The sequence below is a fragment of the Marmota monax genome, unplaced genomic scaffold (genome assembly GCF_021218885.2).
Source record: "Marmota monax isolate L192 unplaced genomic scaffold, Marmota_monax_Labrador192_F-V1.1 WCK01_AAM20220418_F8-fsc00163, whole genome shotgun sequence".
Classification (NCBI taxonomy): domain Eukaryota; kingdom Metazoa; phylum Chordata; class Mammalia; order Rodentia; family Sciuridae; genus Marmota; species Marmota monax.
The window spans coordinates 3,076,987-3,092,675 of NW_026693660.1; the positions used below are offsets into that span (position 1 = coordinate 3,076,987).

Consider the following 15,689-nt stretch of genomic DNA (forward strand, 5'->3'; position numbering starts at 1 on the left):
TGGCTTGTGCCCAGTGCCATGACCAGAGGCAGCAGGGAGCCCTTGTCCCTGGAGGTAGAGATTTCAGATACAGCCATGCAGCTTTCTCTCTCAGCCACCAGTTGCTCAGTTGAACCCATGTGAGAACTCCCTCAGCTTCTTTATCAGGGTGAGGAGAACTAGGAAGAGGACGGGGTACTCAGGAATAGCCTGAGAAAAACTTAGGGGGACCTGCAACCTCCCCCGGTTCACTCCCCATTTGGTGGGGCCCTGGTGCTCTGCTCATGTGTCTGTCACACTGCAAGACACTGCGGCAGTGAGGGGACCATGGACTTAACAGGCCCACGTGGTAAAGGCTTGGTCCAGGTATGGCACTGGCTGGGAGGGGGTGGAGCCTTTAGAGGTGGAGGTTCCTGGGGGTGTGTTCTCAAAGGGAATTTATGGAACCCTGGATTCTTCTCTCTGTCTCTTCCTTCACAACCATGAAGTGAACCGGTTTGGTCCACCATGATGTGCTGCCCTCATTCACCAGAGGCCTAACCTCCAAAACCAAGGAAAAATAAATCTTTCCTCTTTATAATTTCATTATCTCAGGAATTTTGTTATAGTAATGAAAAGCTGATGTCCTACAGGACTCGTTGCCCTCAGAACTGCAGCCTTCATCACATGCTCTTTGGACCACACATCACCACTTCACATATTTTTGCCTTGTCTCTCTTGCTAGATTGCAAACACTTTGAAAGCAAAGACAAAAATGTCTATATATTTTCTCTCCTATGACCCTCTAGGATCTTAAGTGGAGCCCAATATACATGCATTGTTCTACATTTATAAACTATCCACAAATCCCATATCATTAGGATCCCAAGGCAAATAAGATCTGTACCTACCAGGGGTCGGAGGTCAGGATGTGAGAGGATGTAGCCATTGTTAGTGTTCATAAAGGCATATCCGTGTACCCCAAGCTGCCAAAGTCAGGGAAGAAAGGGCATGAGACTGCTGCTGTGTTGGACAAGTACAGGGGTTGGATCTGCAGGATGGCTGGGATGGCCGCTCACAGGAGTTTTTCAAATAGGAACAGCAATGTACCAATAGCATGCTGACCACTGGTCATGACGTCCCTTCCAGCTTCTGCTGTTTGCAACAACCATGATAACGCACATATCTCCTGACTCTTCCACCACGGCCTCTAGGTGCTTTTTTTTTTTTTTTAAATATTTATTTTTTAGTTGTAGTTGGACATAATACCCTTATTTTATTAATTTATTTTTATGTGGTGCTGAGGATCAAACCCAGGGCCTCACACATTTGAGGCGAGCGCTCTACCCATGAGCCACAACCGCAGCCCGTTCTAGGTGCTTTGATGACGTCTCTCATTCATTCTCATAGCAGGACTGTGTGGCATGGAGGAGCAGATTGGGAAAACCAGGGAGGGAAAGAACTTGCTGAAGGCCATAGAATAAGTCGTAGCTAGTGGTGACAAAGGGCTCCTGAGGACAAGCTGCTGTCACCATGCTCAATGCCTGTACCTGTCTGGGGATTAAGTAGGGGGGCCCATCCTACTCTAGGCTTGGCTGCCATGGCCTGGACAGAGGCTCTTGGGCCTGGGTGGGGCAGCTCCAGGGGAACCTGTACCTGCCCCATTACAGTTGGATCTTAAATGTCTCACAAAGGCCCATCTGTTGAAGGGTTTTGTTGCTAGCCTGTGGCAATTTTAGGAAGTTAGTGGAACATTCAGGAGATGGAGCCTAGTGGGAGGGAGTTAGGTTATTGGGGTGTGCCCTCAAAGGGGATATTGGGACCGTGGTCACTTCTAGTCTTTCTTTTCTTCCCAGCTACCATGAAGTAAACATTTTTTATCCGCCATGCACTTCCACCATGATGTACAACCTTGGCAAAGCAATAAGGCCAAATGACCATAGACTAACACTTTTGAAACCATAAACCTAGATAGACCTTTCCTCCTTATAAGTTGATTTTCTCAGGTAATTTGTCACAGCAATGGAAATTTAACACATTCCCCTCAGAGACTTGATCCATGCTCACCTTGTACCTGGGTGCCAGCTTCATCAGCTCTCTCAGGGTTACATCAGAGCCCACCACACCCAGGAGAATGCCATGGGATCTCTAGAAGGAAAAACAGGAGGATTAAGGAGACTTCTCATAAATGAGGCCAGACCAGACCCTAGGCTTCTCCAGAGCTCCAGAGAGGAAGCCATTTAGGCCTTAAATGAATCTTCCTCTGCAGTTAGATTTTAGACTGAGCTCTTTGGAATAAAAATTTAGAATCCATCAGAAAAAGCCCCAGGAGTAATCTTAGCTGCTGTGAAGATTAATGCCCAGTATTAATATTTAAGTGGTAATATTTAGATGAAATCCAAAGTTGAATGAAATATTAATCTTCACAGAAGAGGCTGAAGTACTGGGATCCTGGGGACCATAACTTACAGGTGCTCTGAGCACAGGGGACCTGTAAGAAAGTATTTCCTGGCCAGACAGAGAAGGGAAGTCTCCAGAAATCCCCCCACCCCGAGACTTAAACACAAGTCAGAGTTTTTCCAACATGGTAGGATGTGTGTTTTTGCTGGAAGGCTTGCAGAAGACCCCTCTAACTTTGTATCCCCAATGCAGGGGGTCCTCAGGGCAGAGAGGGAGCTTTGAGAAGGACAGACTCCGGGCCCCACTCTGACCAAGAGGCCTGGGCGTAGCCACTCTTGGACAAAGCATGGGAATCTGCATTTGAACGCTCCCAGCGTGAGTGACCCTCGTGGACCCGCTGGTCTAAAGGTGCCAGGTTCTGATCCCAGCTGCCTCACGGGGAGATGCCACTCACTGTTTCGTTCTTTTTGCTGAAGACAGGCATGGCCACGGTAGTGAGGAGCATCAGGCTCTGTGACTTCGAGGTAAAGAGCTGCCGGGGGAAAGATAGAGGTCAGTGGGGAGGCTGGGGACCCACTGGTTTGCACCACTGAAAGCAAGTGGGGAATCACAGTCGTGGAGGCCAACAACTCAGAATCACCTTCCAACAGGAAGCGAGAGACCTTAGGTGAGGTGTCCCCTCTGTGCAAAAAGGGGAGCTGGCAGGAATACTGGGCGAGCGGTGGCTGGAGAGGAGGACTAGGCCCGTGTCCTGAGCCCCCAGCCTAGCTCCCGCGCGTGTTCACTAAGCTGTCTCATCCCGGCCAGGCCAAGGATGAGCATGAACACGGGAAACAGGCCAGGAGCAAAGAATCTTGGGATAGCATGAGTTTTCCCAGAAACCTCTGATATGAACTTGAGGTTGCTACAAACCATAGCCTTGCTCTCCTCTCCTCAGGACCCACCTTGCTGTCCATGTAGGCCTCCGTCCAGATGATGTCATGGTCATGGTTAATGACCATGGGGCGGCTCAGCACATGCAGATATTCCATCACGTTCTCCTGGGCGTCGGCCAGCGTGGAGATCTGCGTGTAGTAGCCTGGTGGCGGGCGGGGGGGAGCGGGGGGAGGTTCCATGGTTGCAGAATGAGGAATGACATTCCCCAATGTCATTCAGAGTTTCTGGGCAGGGCCCACAGGACCTCCTGGCTCACAGCTGGGCCCCTTTTGGGACAGCCCAGGCCATGGGAAACTGTTTCTCCAAGGTTATACCCTGTCCACCAGGGGCAGCTGGAGGCCAGAGGGAGACAAAGGCCCACACTGCCTCCACTGGGGACATCTCAGAGGGGTCTCCAAGCTCCACAGGAGTAGCAGGGGCCTTGGTTTCAATGACAGTACTCTCCATTAAATATTCTATCTTGTCACTCCATTGTAGGGTGTATTTTCAGGGCCACAATCAAAGCCAGTGATTCTTGTCTTCCTCTACTACACAGCCTCTTAGTTTCCTGGATCACCATCCTTTCTCAGGTCTCTGGGGTTACAGGGTGAGTTCCTATAGCCTCTTCTCTGTAGCAACCATAGTGTGATATTTAAAAGAGCACATGGCTCATAAGGCTACAAATGGTTTAGTGCATGTTTACCTCTCTGGTCTCATTGCTCATTACTTTGCACAAAACATTCATTCTTCATGCCAATAAAAAGGAACAGCTCTTAGGTCCCAGTATGCCTCTTGTCTCAGACCCTGTGAGCATGCTATTCCCTCCATCTGGAATACCTTTCCTTTCCATCTCCCAAACCTGGGGAAGTGTCTCTTCCTTTGCACCCGTAGAACAGACCAGCCAGTCTGTGCCCTTCCACCATTACAGCACATTTTAGATTATATCAGATTCTAAATCTATTCTAATCACTCCTGATTCCCTAGCACCTGGAAACAGTATTGGGTACACAGTAGATGCTCAATGAATTTTTGTTAAATTAACAGAGCTTAAGGTGACACCGAAAAACCCAGGTCTTGGGTTCTGGTCAGAGATACAGAACTGCTTGCACACAAAACATTATCCCCAAGAAAACGGTGACCCTCTGTTTTTTCCTTTAGAGTTAATGGCTTAATTTGCATGTATGAAGCAAGGCGCTTTGCTCACCTTTATTGTTGCAGGCGATCCACTTCAAGCGGTCAGCAAAGGACACTTCTCTCCCAATAAGGTAAGTGAAAACTCGGACCTAATCCATAAGACAGGATGGGCTCAGCAGACACAAATAGTGTTATCTTCACTTTTGTGAGGCTTAGATGTTGGGGCAAGCCACTCTCAATTTGGGGTTCTCCAGTCACACCCACTTTTGGTCAGAGAAGATCCTGAGGCCAAGGCAGCAAAGTGGCTTTCCCTGGGCCACGGTGAATATGGAGTAGGTTCAAGGGCAAACAGTTTGGCTGTTCTTATGTCTCAAAACCGTGTTCTGGGGCGGGGTTGTGGCTCAATGGTAGAGTGCTTGCCTCACATGTGTGAGGCACTGGGTTTGATTCTTAGCACCACATATAAATAAATGAATAAAATAAGGTCCATCAACAACTAAAAAATAATTTTTTTAAAATTAAAAAAAAAAAAACCCACGAAAACATATTTTGGTCTCTGAAGTCCTTACACCAGTCCTTGGGGCCCAGAGTGACCCTATTTTGGAACTTCCAATTAGGACATACCTGAATTTATGAATGAATCTAATGGGAAAGAACACTGAACTTGAGGCTCTTCTGCCATTGTCCTCTCCATGGAGGTAGTGGGACAAGCACCCTCCTTCCCCATGACCTCCCACAGAACAATCACCTTGCGGTCCGGCCAGTTATACTTCTTGAATATTGGCTCATAGCCCTCCACGGCCCCATCAGTGATCAACATGATGGCTTGGTTGCAGACACTTCCTTGCCGGGCCTCTTGGAACTGTGTAGGGCAGGAGGAGTTCAGTCACCAAGTAGGCAATAGGACTATCCCACCTCTGTCTCCAAGCTCCCTCCTAATCCCCTGGCTCTCCAGGCCTCACAGCCTGCAGGTACCTTCTTCAGGATCTGGAAGGCCTCATTCAGGGCCTGGTCCACGACCCCCACACCTTTGACCACCAGCTCTTCCACCAGCTGTTTGAAATGCTGTCAGGGTAAACAGTAGAGGGGGTTCAGTGGATTGAGCATTCTAGGGAACCTTCGTCTCTGGTCTGAATTGAGGAGGCTACTTGGAACTATTGCCAGAAGGGCATGGTTGCGGGGTCCTAGCTGGATGATATGGCTAATCACATGGGGGGGACCCCTACAACAGACGTTTCTCAAATGCCCCCAAGATAATGAGAATGAATGGCATGGCACAGATCCATCCTCCCACTGGAAGGAAGTGCAAACACGAGGCCAACCAGATGGAGGAGGATAGTCCAGGGCTGGAGGCAATGAATGACCTCAGCATCAAGCCCTTGACTCAGTCACAAGCACGTCACAGGAAGACTGTGGGGGTGCCAGGGACTGAGGCCAAGATTCGAGAGGACACTAAACCCAGACTCCCTGCAGACGGACATGAAAATGCTCCCTTTTAAAAATTGTTGCCATGTCCTCTTATCTTTTTCCTTTTATCAGAGGAAATGACTCAACCCTATGCATTGGAATTTGTCCTCCCTTCAGGGAAACTGTCATGGAGACTGACATGGAGAAAGGCCCACACAGGAAGTGAAGGGGGAAACTGAGCCCTGGATCCTCACAGAGAGAGACTCACTTCCCCAAGGAAGGGAGACCCTTTGGACGTGAGGTCTGCTTGCTCACACTTTGATCTGATTAGCAGCAACACATCGATCAGGGTGATTTCCGGGGTGTCTATGAACAGGGTCTGCCATCCTGCTTTCCAAGTAGGCAAAAGGAGCCACAAAGCAGTCTTCACAGACCCTGGTTCTGTCCTGACAAGGGCACAGGGCCACGCGTGGACACTCACCTCCCGGTTGTCTCGATCCGCCTGGACCAGGATCCCTTTAAAACAGGGCTCAATATAATGGACGTAGTCATTGTACTGCAGTCGAGGTGAGGAGGGAGGAGAGAACAGACGGGTCAGGGTGGGAGTCAGGGCCCAGCAACAAGGCTCAGGAAGTCCCAGCTGCTCAGGAGTAGGGTTCACGTGGGCACCTGCGTAGTGTCTCAGGGTGCTCTGTGCTTTTTGCGGTTTGTCTGACCAGAGTAACAACAGAGCCTTTGCTTTAAACATTCTCCCTCAAACCTGGCCCTGGTACGCTTCCTCAGTTGGCTGCCTCAGTGACACCTTCCTGAGCCTACAGAGAGACCCTGAAGTTACCAAAAGAATCTCTTTGTTCTCTGCCTCCAAAACCAAATGAGGTGCTGGTCTTGCACCAGAATCCCACATGTGGGTCCCTCCTTAAGGGGCCTGAGTAGGAGATTAAAAGATGTGCTGTTTTATCTTTGCCCTGCCCTGCATTTATGCAGAGGGTCCTTTAACTATCAGCAGTGGGAGGAGTAAGGAGAAAAATGAATCATCACTGCTCCCCTTTTCTTAATTACCCCACTCCTCACAATTGGAATACAAAATTTCAAGGTGTCCCTAATCCACCTTCTGCTTAAGTAAGGGACTGTGATGACATCACAGCAGAGCTGCATGGGTTCTGGGGACTCTGGGGTGATGCTTCCCTCTTTAGTTACTTCATGGCAGCTGGGGAAGCAGGACAGGAGGTGGGAGAAAAGGACTGGGCAGGCTGTGAGAGACGAGGGTGCTGTCCCTCTCCTGTGGAATGTGGAACCTATATTCTGTGGTCCTCCTGTCACTGCTACAGGTCTGGGGTCAGGGAGGAGAGAAGGGGGCTAGGAGTGATGCAGGTGGGTAAGCTGAGGCCTCGGGGAGCAACTCAGGGACTGGGGGGCATCCTCACACCCCAACATGGTCATTGAGAAGTTAGACAACTTTTTCTTGACATTTCTTTACTAAGTCAACTCTAGTAAAGAAGAGAAATGCCAGTAATGTGGTAGACTGGCAGAGGAGGTTTTTGGATCATGTAGCCCTCAAAAGAATACCCCACGGTGGACAGTCTACTGTGCGTCTGTTGAAGGCTGAGCTGGCCAACCCCTTTCATTGGATTTTTAAATCATTTGCCTCACTTATGTCTCTCCTCTTCTTTTCCCCACTGTGTCTGGATTTGGTGGGATAAAGGAAGTGGGAGAACTGGAATTGTCAAAGAGGAAGAACCAGGGATCATTTGTCCTCCAGCAGCATGGGAGGCTGTTCAGGGACAGGCATTATTCAAGAGCACGTGGATGTGAATAAAGTAGGTCTAACTTGGCCAGTGCTTCTTAACCAGTATTGGATCTAGAGTCCTCTGAAAAACTAACAAAAGATATGGACTCAGAAAACCAGATGTGTACATTTTACATAAGATTTTAGAAACTTCCCGGACTTCCTGAAGCCCATCCTTAGGCGAACCATGCACCTTATGTTGGGGGCCCCAGTTACAGAGGAAATAATTTTTGCCTGATAAGAGGCATCCACTGGCTGTAAGTTAAAGTCCTGACACAGATGGAGGAAAGTTTTCCTAGAGCAAGTGAGAGCTACCCCAGCACAGGGAGGCACATTTACCGCAATGATATTAACAAAGTCATTCTCTCCCAGGGTGTCCAAGATGGTGATGATGGTGTGCTTGGCAATAGCCATCCTCAGCCCCTTCATGCTGCCGCTTATGTCCACCAAGATCACTATGTCCTTGGGAGAAGTAGCAGCTTGTATGTACCTTTAGCAGAAAGAAAGGGACAGGTCAGAAAAAACACTTGACCAAGGGCCTATTTAGATTCTGCCCCAAGGTCAGTCCATGTCCCCTCAGTGACAGGTTTTATCATGCCCCATAATCACTGGACTCTGAAGCCATTCAGGGAAGTGAAATGTGTCCACTTGATGGGACTGGCCAAGTCCCTCATCCTTTTTGACTTAGACCAGCGAGGACCCCTGAGAGGCTGGCAGCAGGAAAGGGAGAAGTAGATTCCAGCCTGGGGTAGGTTACAGATCTGCCGGAAAGAGGGTGTTGAGAGAGAGGAGAACGTAACACAGGGTAGAGTTGGGACAGCCCAGTGTCCTGGAAGGGGGTCTGGTTTGGAGAGACACTACAATCCATGCTGGAGCACACATGGCTGTGGACGGAGGAGTCCAGCTACCCTAACTCTTCCTGCTCTTGTGTGGAATTAGGCTTCTACATACCCAAGGCCTTGGGTGGTGCTGGGGAGGGTGGGGACCATGAGTGGAGCAAAACCAAAGCACTTCCCTGTGAGCTCTTACCAACCACGGTTTCGACAGTCGAAGGTAATGACTCCATTCTCATCCGGTGTCCATTTTATACCTGGGGAAATCAAGGCTGGTTCTTTCACTAGCTCAATGAGGTCACCCCAGAGCCCCTGGCTGCGTGCTAAGTCCCAGGACAGTTAGGATTCCCAGGGAAGGACCTGCTTTGGACATGGGCAGGAGGACAAGGAGCACCTGACCACATCCTACAAACTGAGGCAGCTGGAAAGGAGATACCACCCAAAATTCAAAGGGCCAAAATTGGGAATAAGTTCACAGACAGAAAGGACCCCTATATGTGGGGCCTTGGGATTTTTGTGAGGCTCAGTGTCCTATCAAATAGTGGAAGGGGAAGCTCTGGAATGGTGTGATTTTAACATCCATTACCATCTAGCAAAGTATGGACAAAGAGAAGAAAGAGCCAGGCGCTTTGGCTTCTGCTCTGTATTCAGGTTAAGCTCATTAGCACTCCTCCCTGGACTGGGAGAAATGATGTGACTGCACGATTATAAGCTACTTGAAGTCAGGGATTCCTGGACCAAGCAGAGTTCATAATGTCTGTCACCTGAATGAAAGAATGAATGGATGGCCAGCCATCAAAGACGTTGCTTTGACCACTAGTAGAGAACCTGGGATGAATTTGTTCTATTCATCTAACCCAACATTTAGATAAAGACACACAAAGCACAGAAAACACTAATGTGATCCACAATAAAAATCTCTCTTTGGAGTGACTTTCACAATTTGGAACACAGGGTTCAAAATAAGATTTAAAAATTATAATTATTGAAATTGTAATATATTGTGCTTGCACTAGAAAAGAAAATGTGGTGGTATCATGACTATCTAGAAGCTTCAAGGGATCTTCTAATTTCACAGTAGTTTTACTTTAGATATGATGTGCCCTTTCAGACACTGCTGGATTACAAGGGAAGAAAGAGGATTCACGGCCCTTTGAGTGAGAGGCAGCAAAACTACGAGCCCAGGAATTACAGAAGTCGAAACCACCAAATACAAAATAAAGGATAGGTGTGTTTGAGAAATCACAAAGAATGTTCAATAAGAGAAGATCAGTAATGAAGAAATAGTCTTAAAAATATAGAACTTTGAGAAATGAAGAAAATATTTAGGTAAAAAAAAATTAAGTGGCTAGCGAATTATTCATAGGTAAAGAGAAAATTCACTCAGTTAAAGGAGTTATCCAGAATTGTATACAGGGTAGAATGAAAAGGTCTAATACATGTCTGATTGGAGACACAGAAAGAGGAAAGTTTGAGAAGGATAACTTTAAAGAAATTATGTTGGCAAATGTTCTAGAGCTGATAAAACACAACTCCTCAGACCAGGGACCACAAAAGATCCCAAGCAGGATGAATAAAAAGACAATATTACTCAGCCATAAAGTATGAAATGAAATTATGGCATTTGCCAGAAAATGGATGGAACTGGAGACTATCATGTTAAGTGGAATAAGCCAAATGTTCTCTCTGATATGTGGCCAAATGTTCTCTCTGATATGGGATGCTAACACACAATAAGAGAGGAGAGGGAAGAATAGAAGTTCATTAGACAAAAGGGAACGAAGGGAAGGAAGTGGGGATGGGAATGAGAAAGACAGAAGAATGAATCGGACATAACTTTTCTATGCTCATATATGAATACACGACCAGCATAACTCCATATCATGTAACCACAAAAATGTGAAGTTATATTCCATGTTCGTATGCCATGTCAAAATACGTCCTACTGTCATGTACAACTAGAAAGAAGAAATAAATAATCTAGTTAATAAAAAACAAACAAGACACTCACACACACTTAGTGAAACTGCAGAACTTCAAAAGCAAATAAATACATATCTTGAAAAAAGCCACAAAGACCAAAACACTAAAAAACAAATGCCAAATGTCTTCTTTGATATAAGGAGAGTAACTAAGAACAGAGTAGGGACGAAGAGCAGGAGAAGAAGATTAACATTAAATAGGGATGAGAGGTGGGAGGGAAAGGGAGAGAGAAGGGAAATTGCATGGAAATGGAAGGAGACCCTCAGGGTTATACAAAAGTACATACAAGAGGAAGTGAGGGGAAAGGGAAAAATAATACAAGGGGGAGAAATGAATGACAGTAGAGGGGGTAGAGAGAGAAGAGGGGAGGGGAGGGGAGGGGAGGGGGGATAGTAGAGGATAGGAAAGGCAGCGGAGCACAACAGACACTAGTATGGCAATATGTAAATCAATGGATGTGTAACTGATGTGATTCTGCAATCTGTATATGGGGTAAAAATGGGAGTTCAAAACCCACTTGAACCAAAGTGTGAAATATGATATATCAAGAAATTTGTAATGTTTTGAACAACCAACAATAAAAAAATTAAAAAAAAAAAAGACCAAAACACTCAACCCTGGTGGAAGCCACAAGCCAGAAGCAAACAAACAAAAAAACCAAACAAATAAAAAAGAAACCCATCACCACCACCCCAAACAACAAAAGCCAGTCTTAAATGTTGAGAGAAAAGAAGTTAATTTAGAATTGCACTCCCAGCAAAAACATCATTCAAGAATGAGGACGAGGGTCTGGGGCTGGGGCTCAGAGGTAGAGGGCTCACCTTGCACGTGGGAGGTGCTGAGTTCGATCCTCAGCACCACATAAAAATAAATAAATAAAATAAAGGTACTGTGTCCAACTACAACTAAAAATATATTTTAAAAAGAATGAGGAGAAAAAAAGCATCCGTAGGTAAACACAATGGGCAGAGCATGCTGGGTCAGCTCTGTGAACATCAGACAAAGGAGATTTACAATGAAACGTGTCACAAGTGCTAATGAGATGAAGCAGACCAAAAAATGAACAGAGACAGAAAATTTAGTCAGTACTATTTCAGTCGGTGACCAAAATACCCAACCAGAACAACTTAGAAAAGTTGATTTCGACTCCTGGTTTCAGAAATTCAGTCCATGGTTGGCTGACTGCTGTGCTCTGAGCCTGAAGTAAGGCAGAACATTATCACAGAGCAGAGTGGGGAGGGGGATCGAGGCACCAGAAACGAAATATAAACCCCAAAGGAATGTCTCCAGAGGCTCACTTCCTCTAGTCATACCCTACTTGCCACTCAGTACAGAAGACCAAAGTGGAGTGACAGTTGCCAGAGGCTGAGGGGAAGAAATAACAGAGAGTCAAGATTCAATAAGAACTAAAGCTTTGCAGAATGAAAAGGGTTCTGGAGATGGATGGTGTTGATGGTTGTACAGTGACAGCACACTCAACCCCAGTATGTGCTTAAAAATGTACTCAAAGATGAAAGATATAGAACATTTTATGTTATGTATATTTTTCCTCAATTTAAAAATTAAAAAAATCACAAACTCTATACCGATCAAAACTTGTGAAAGCAGCAAAAGTAGAGCTTCGGGTGGTGGGGTACAACCTTAATACTTATTTTAGAAACACAGAAAGGCCAAAAATTTAACTAGGTGTCCATTTAAGAGGTTAGGAGGAAGAACAGCTGAATAAATCCAAAGAAAGGGAAAGCAGAAAAAAATTTAGATCAGAAAGTTAGAGCCAAAATAGATCAAATATGAAACAAAGAACTAATAGAGAACAACCAACAAAAACAAAAGATGATTCCTGAAAAGACTAACAAATAGAGAAACCAATGGAAAATTATGAAAAATACATATAATTATACAAAAAAGATACACAATAATAGATATAGCAGAGATTTAAAAGAGAATAATAGATTCATATGAATAAATCTGAAAACTCAGATGAAATGAATGGATTCTGAATAAAAGTATTTCATTAAATTTTAGGAAGAAATAGAAAGTCATATTAATGTTTCAAGCATTAACTAAATTGAAGTGATAATTTTATATCCCCATATAGAAAACTTCAGGCCAATGTGGTTTTATAGATAACTTCTATGAAACTTTCAAGGAAGAGATCTTATTCAAATTCTTCCCAAAGCCAGAAAAAAGAGAGAATGCACTCCAATTTATTTTACAAAGCTAGTATAACTTTGAAAATCCAACATGTACAGAAAGAAAAATTAGAAGACCATTTCACTTGTAAATATAGACACAAAAATCCTCTCCTTTTTTTTTTTTTTTTTAATGAAGCTGGGAATTGAAGCCAGGGTCTTGTGCATGACGGACAAGTGCTCTACCATTGAGCTATGCCCCCAGCCCTAGATGCAAAAAACCTAAACAAAATATTAATAAACTGCCAGGCACTGAGGCACACGCCTGTAATTCCAGTGGCCTGGGAGGCTGAGGCAGGAGTATCATGAGTTCAAAGCCAGCCTCAGCAAAAGTGAGGCACTAAGCAACTCAGTGAGACCCTGTCTCTAAATAAAATACAAAATAGGGCTGGGGTTGTGGCTCAGTGGTTGAATGCCCCTGAGTTCAGTCCCTGGGACCTAATAATAATAATAATAATAATAATAATAATAACAACAACAACAACAATAATAAACACAACCAATGTATAAAAGGATTTACTATAATCAAGTTAGGGTAGTCATAGGAAGGCAAGGATAGATTCACATGAGAAAATTCAATAGTTAAGTGGGCAAAATATAATATGTATTTCACAGAAGAGGAAGAACAAGGAGCTAATAACATAAAATGGTGCTCTACTTCATGAGTGACCAGGGAAATGCAAAGTCAAACCACAGTGAAATGCCATTTTTTTTTTGACTAAAAATTCATCAACAAAAATTTTAAAATTTAATGATATCCAGAATTAAAGAAGATGTGGATCTCTTAGTCATTGCTTATTGGAATGTAATTGGTACAAGTTTCTGAAACACAATTTGAAATTTTTTGTCAAAGGTGAACATTCATATATCTTAAAACTTAGCAAGGAGCTGGGGTTGTGGCTCAGTGGTAGGGCGTTTGCCTAGCATGTGTGAGGCACTGGGTTTGGTTCTCATCCCCACATATAAACAAATTAATTAAATAAAGGTCCATTAATAAAAAAAACTTAGCAATTTTATTCCTAGGTATAAAACTAAGGGAAACTCTTATATCTCAGGATATAATATACCTCAGGAGACAAGAGTCTTTATAACAATATTGCTTATAAAAATGAAAAACAAAGATGGGAAGCAATTCATATAGGATCAAAAGGATGGATAAACTGTGACAAAGAAGATGTGACAATACAGATGAAGAAGCAAGCTCCAAATATCCATATACTAAACTAGTTTTATGTATTTCAAAGAACAAGCAAAGCAGAAAGAGGATTCTGGAAGATGGCAGAGTAGGCAGCACCAGAAATCCATCTCCCTATCTAGGGAAGAATCTGTGCTGGTAGAATCTGTCGTAACTATTTTGGAACTTTGGTGTCTATTAAAGGCTTGCAACTTGTAGGGGAAGTCTTTGATAGTATATTGCAGTTAATTTCTCTCAATTTTAGCTCCTAGCATAATAGCAGCTATCCACCCCCAACAACCCATCTCCTGGCTCTGTGGCAGGCAGCTGTGCATGTGTTCTCAGGGCAGCTTGTACACAGCTTGCAGGAGCCACCATGGGCAAAAATGGACCCTGTTGTATATGGACCCTGCATATATGAAGTTCCTCCTTATCAGCAAATACTTTAAATATATGCATATATGAAGAAAATTATTCCTGACCATGCCTGCCCAGGAAAATGCTCAGAAGAGACTGAGAAGACCTTAAATTTACACCCCAGGCTGATCTTCATCCCAGAGAACCTACCAAAAAATGAACAAACAACAAGCACACAATCAAACAAGCCAAAAACCATCACTAAAACAATAGTAAAACCCTGGATAAGGGAGAGAGTCTAGTTTTCAGGATTATCACACTGTTAGATTTAAATGTTCATTTTTCAATTAAAAAAAAATCACTGGGTATACAAAGAAATAAGAAAGTGTGGCTCAGTCAAGGGGAAAAAACTGTCTGAAAAATATCCAATGCAAATCTATTAGACAAAGACTTTACAACTATCTTCAAGATGCTCAAAGAACTAAAAGAAGATGGGGAGAAAGTCAAGAGACAATATATAAACAAAATGGAAGTATCGGTAAAGAGAGAGAAAATCTAAAGAAAAATTTAAAAAAAGAAATTCTAGAACTGAGACTGTAATAACTGAAATGAAAAATTCGCTAGAAGGATTTAAAGGAAATTTTGAGCAGGAAGAAAATAAAACTAGTGAAATTAAGATGGGACAATGAAAATCATTGAGCCTAAGGGACAGATAGAAAAAAAGGTTGAATAAAAATGAACAGAGTCTCAGGACTCTGTTCAAGTTGGGACTCCATCAAGTTGACCAACATCACTGGGGAGTATCCCAAAAGTAGAAGAGTAAGAGAGCAGGTAAAAGAGAGTACTTGAAGAAACAACAGTTGAACACTTTCCAAATTGGATGAAAGACATGAATATAAACATCCAGGAAGTTCAACAAACTAAGTAAGATGAATTCAAAGAGATCTATATTAAGACACGTTATAATCTAGTTTTCAAAAAGCAAAGAAAAAGAGAGAATCTTAAAAGCAGCAGAGAAATTAAGACATTCCCATAACTGAGGGAGCTGGTCATTACTAGACATCCCCTGCAAGAAATGCTCCATGGAGTCCTGCAAAGTGAAATGAAAGGGCACTAGACAGGACTTGCAGCCATTTGGATAAAGACCTCAATAAAAGTAAAGACAAAGGCAACCATAAAACTAGTACTTAACACTAGTTTGAACTCTACTCTTTGTTTTCTGCATGATTTAAAAGCCCAATAAAATTTTAAAAAAATTATTAGTCTAAAACAAGTATTATTATGACTTTGGCAATTCCACATTGGGTTTTCTACATAATTTAAGAGACTAATTCCTTTAAAAGAATTATTGATTTATTTTGAGGCACATGATGTATAAAGATGTAATTTTGTGGCATCACCCACCAAAGGGGTGGAAAGGGAGCTATAAATGATCAGGGTTTTGTATGTTATTGAAGTTCATCTGGTATAAATTTAAATTGGAATATTATAAACTTGGGGTGTTAACTGTAATCCCACTTGTAACCACCAACAAAATGGTTATAGAATAT

General features: G+C 43.7%; 1 protein-coding gene across 1 annotated transcript in view; it reads right to left on the reverse strand.

Moving 5' to 3' along the window:
• Cacna2d4 (calcium voltage-gated channel auxiliary subunit alpha2delta 4) overlaps positions 1-15,689 on the reverse strand; it is a 108,430-nt gene that overhangs the window by 79,489 nt on the left and 13,252 nt on the right. The window contains exons 7-16 of the mRNA XM_046459834.2: positions 8,630-8,690; positions 7,940-8,090; positions 6,296-6,370; positions 5,383-5,472; positions 5,156-5,269; positions 4,478-4,556; positions 3,303-3,436; positions 2,813-2,890; positions 2,026-2,106; positions 870-944 (exon numbers count right to left, since the gene is read on the reverse strand). Coding sequence (XP_046315790.2) covers positions 870-944; positions 2,026-2,106; positions 2,813-2,890; positions 3,303-3,436; positions 4,478-4,556; positions 5,156-5,269; positions 5,383-5,472; positions 6,296-6,370; positions 7,940-8,090; positions 8,630-8,690 — 938 coding nt within the window. The remainder of the gene's footprint in view (positions 1-869; positions 945-2,025; positions 2,107-2,812; positions 2,891-3,302; positions 3,437-4,477; positions 4,557-5,155; positions 5,270-5,382; positions 5,473-6,295; positions 6,371-7,939; positions 8,091-8,629; positions 8,691-15,689) is intronic.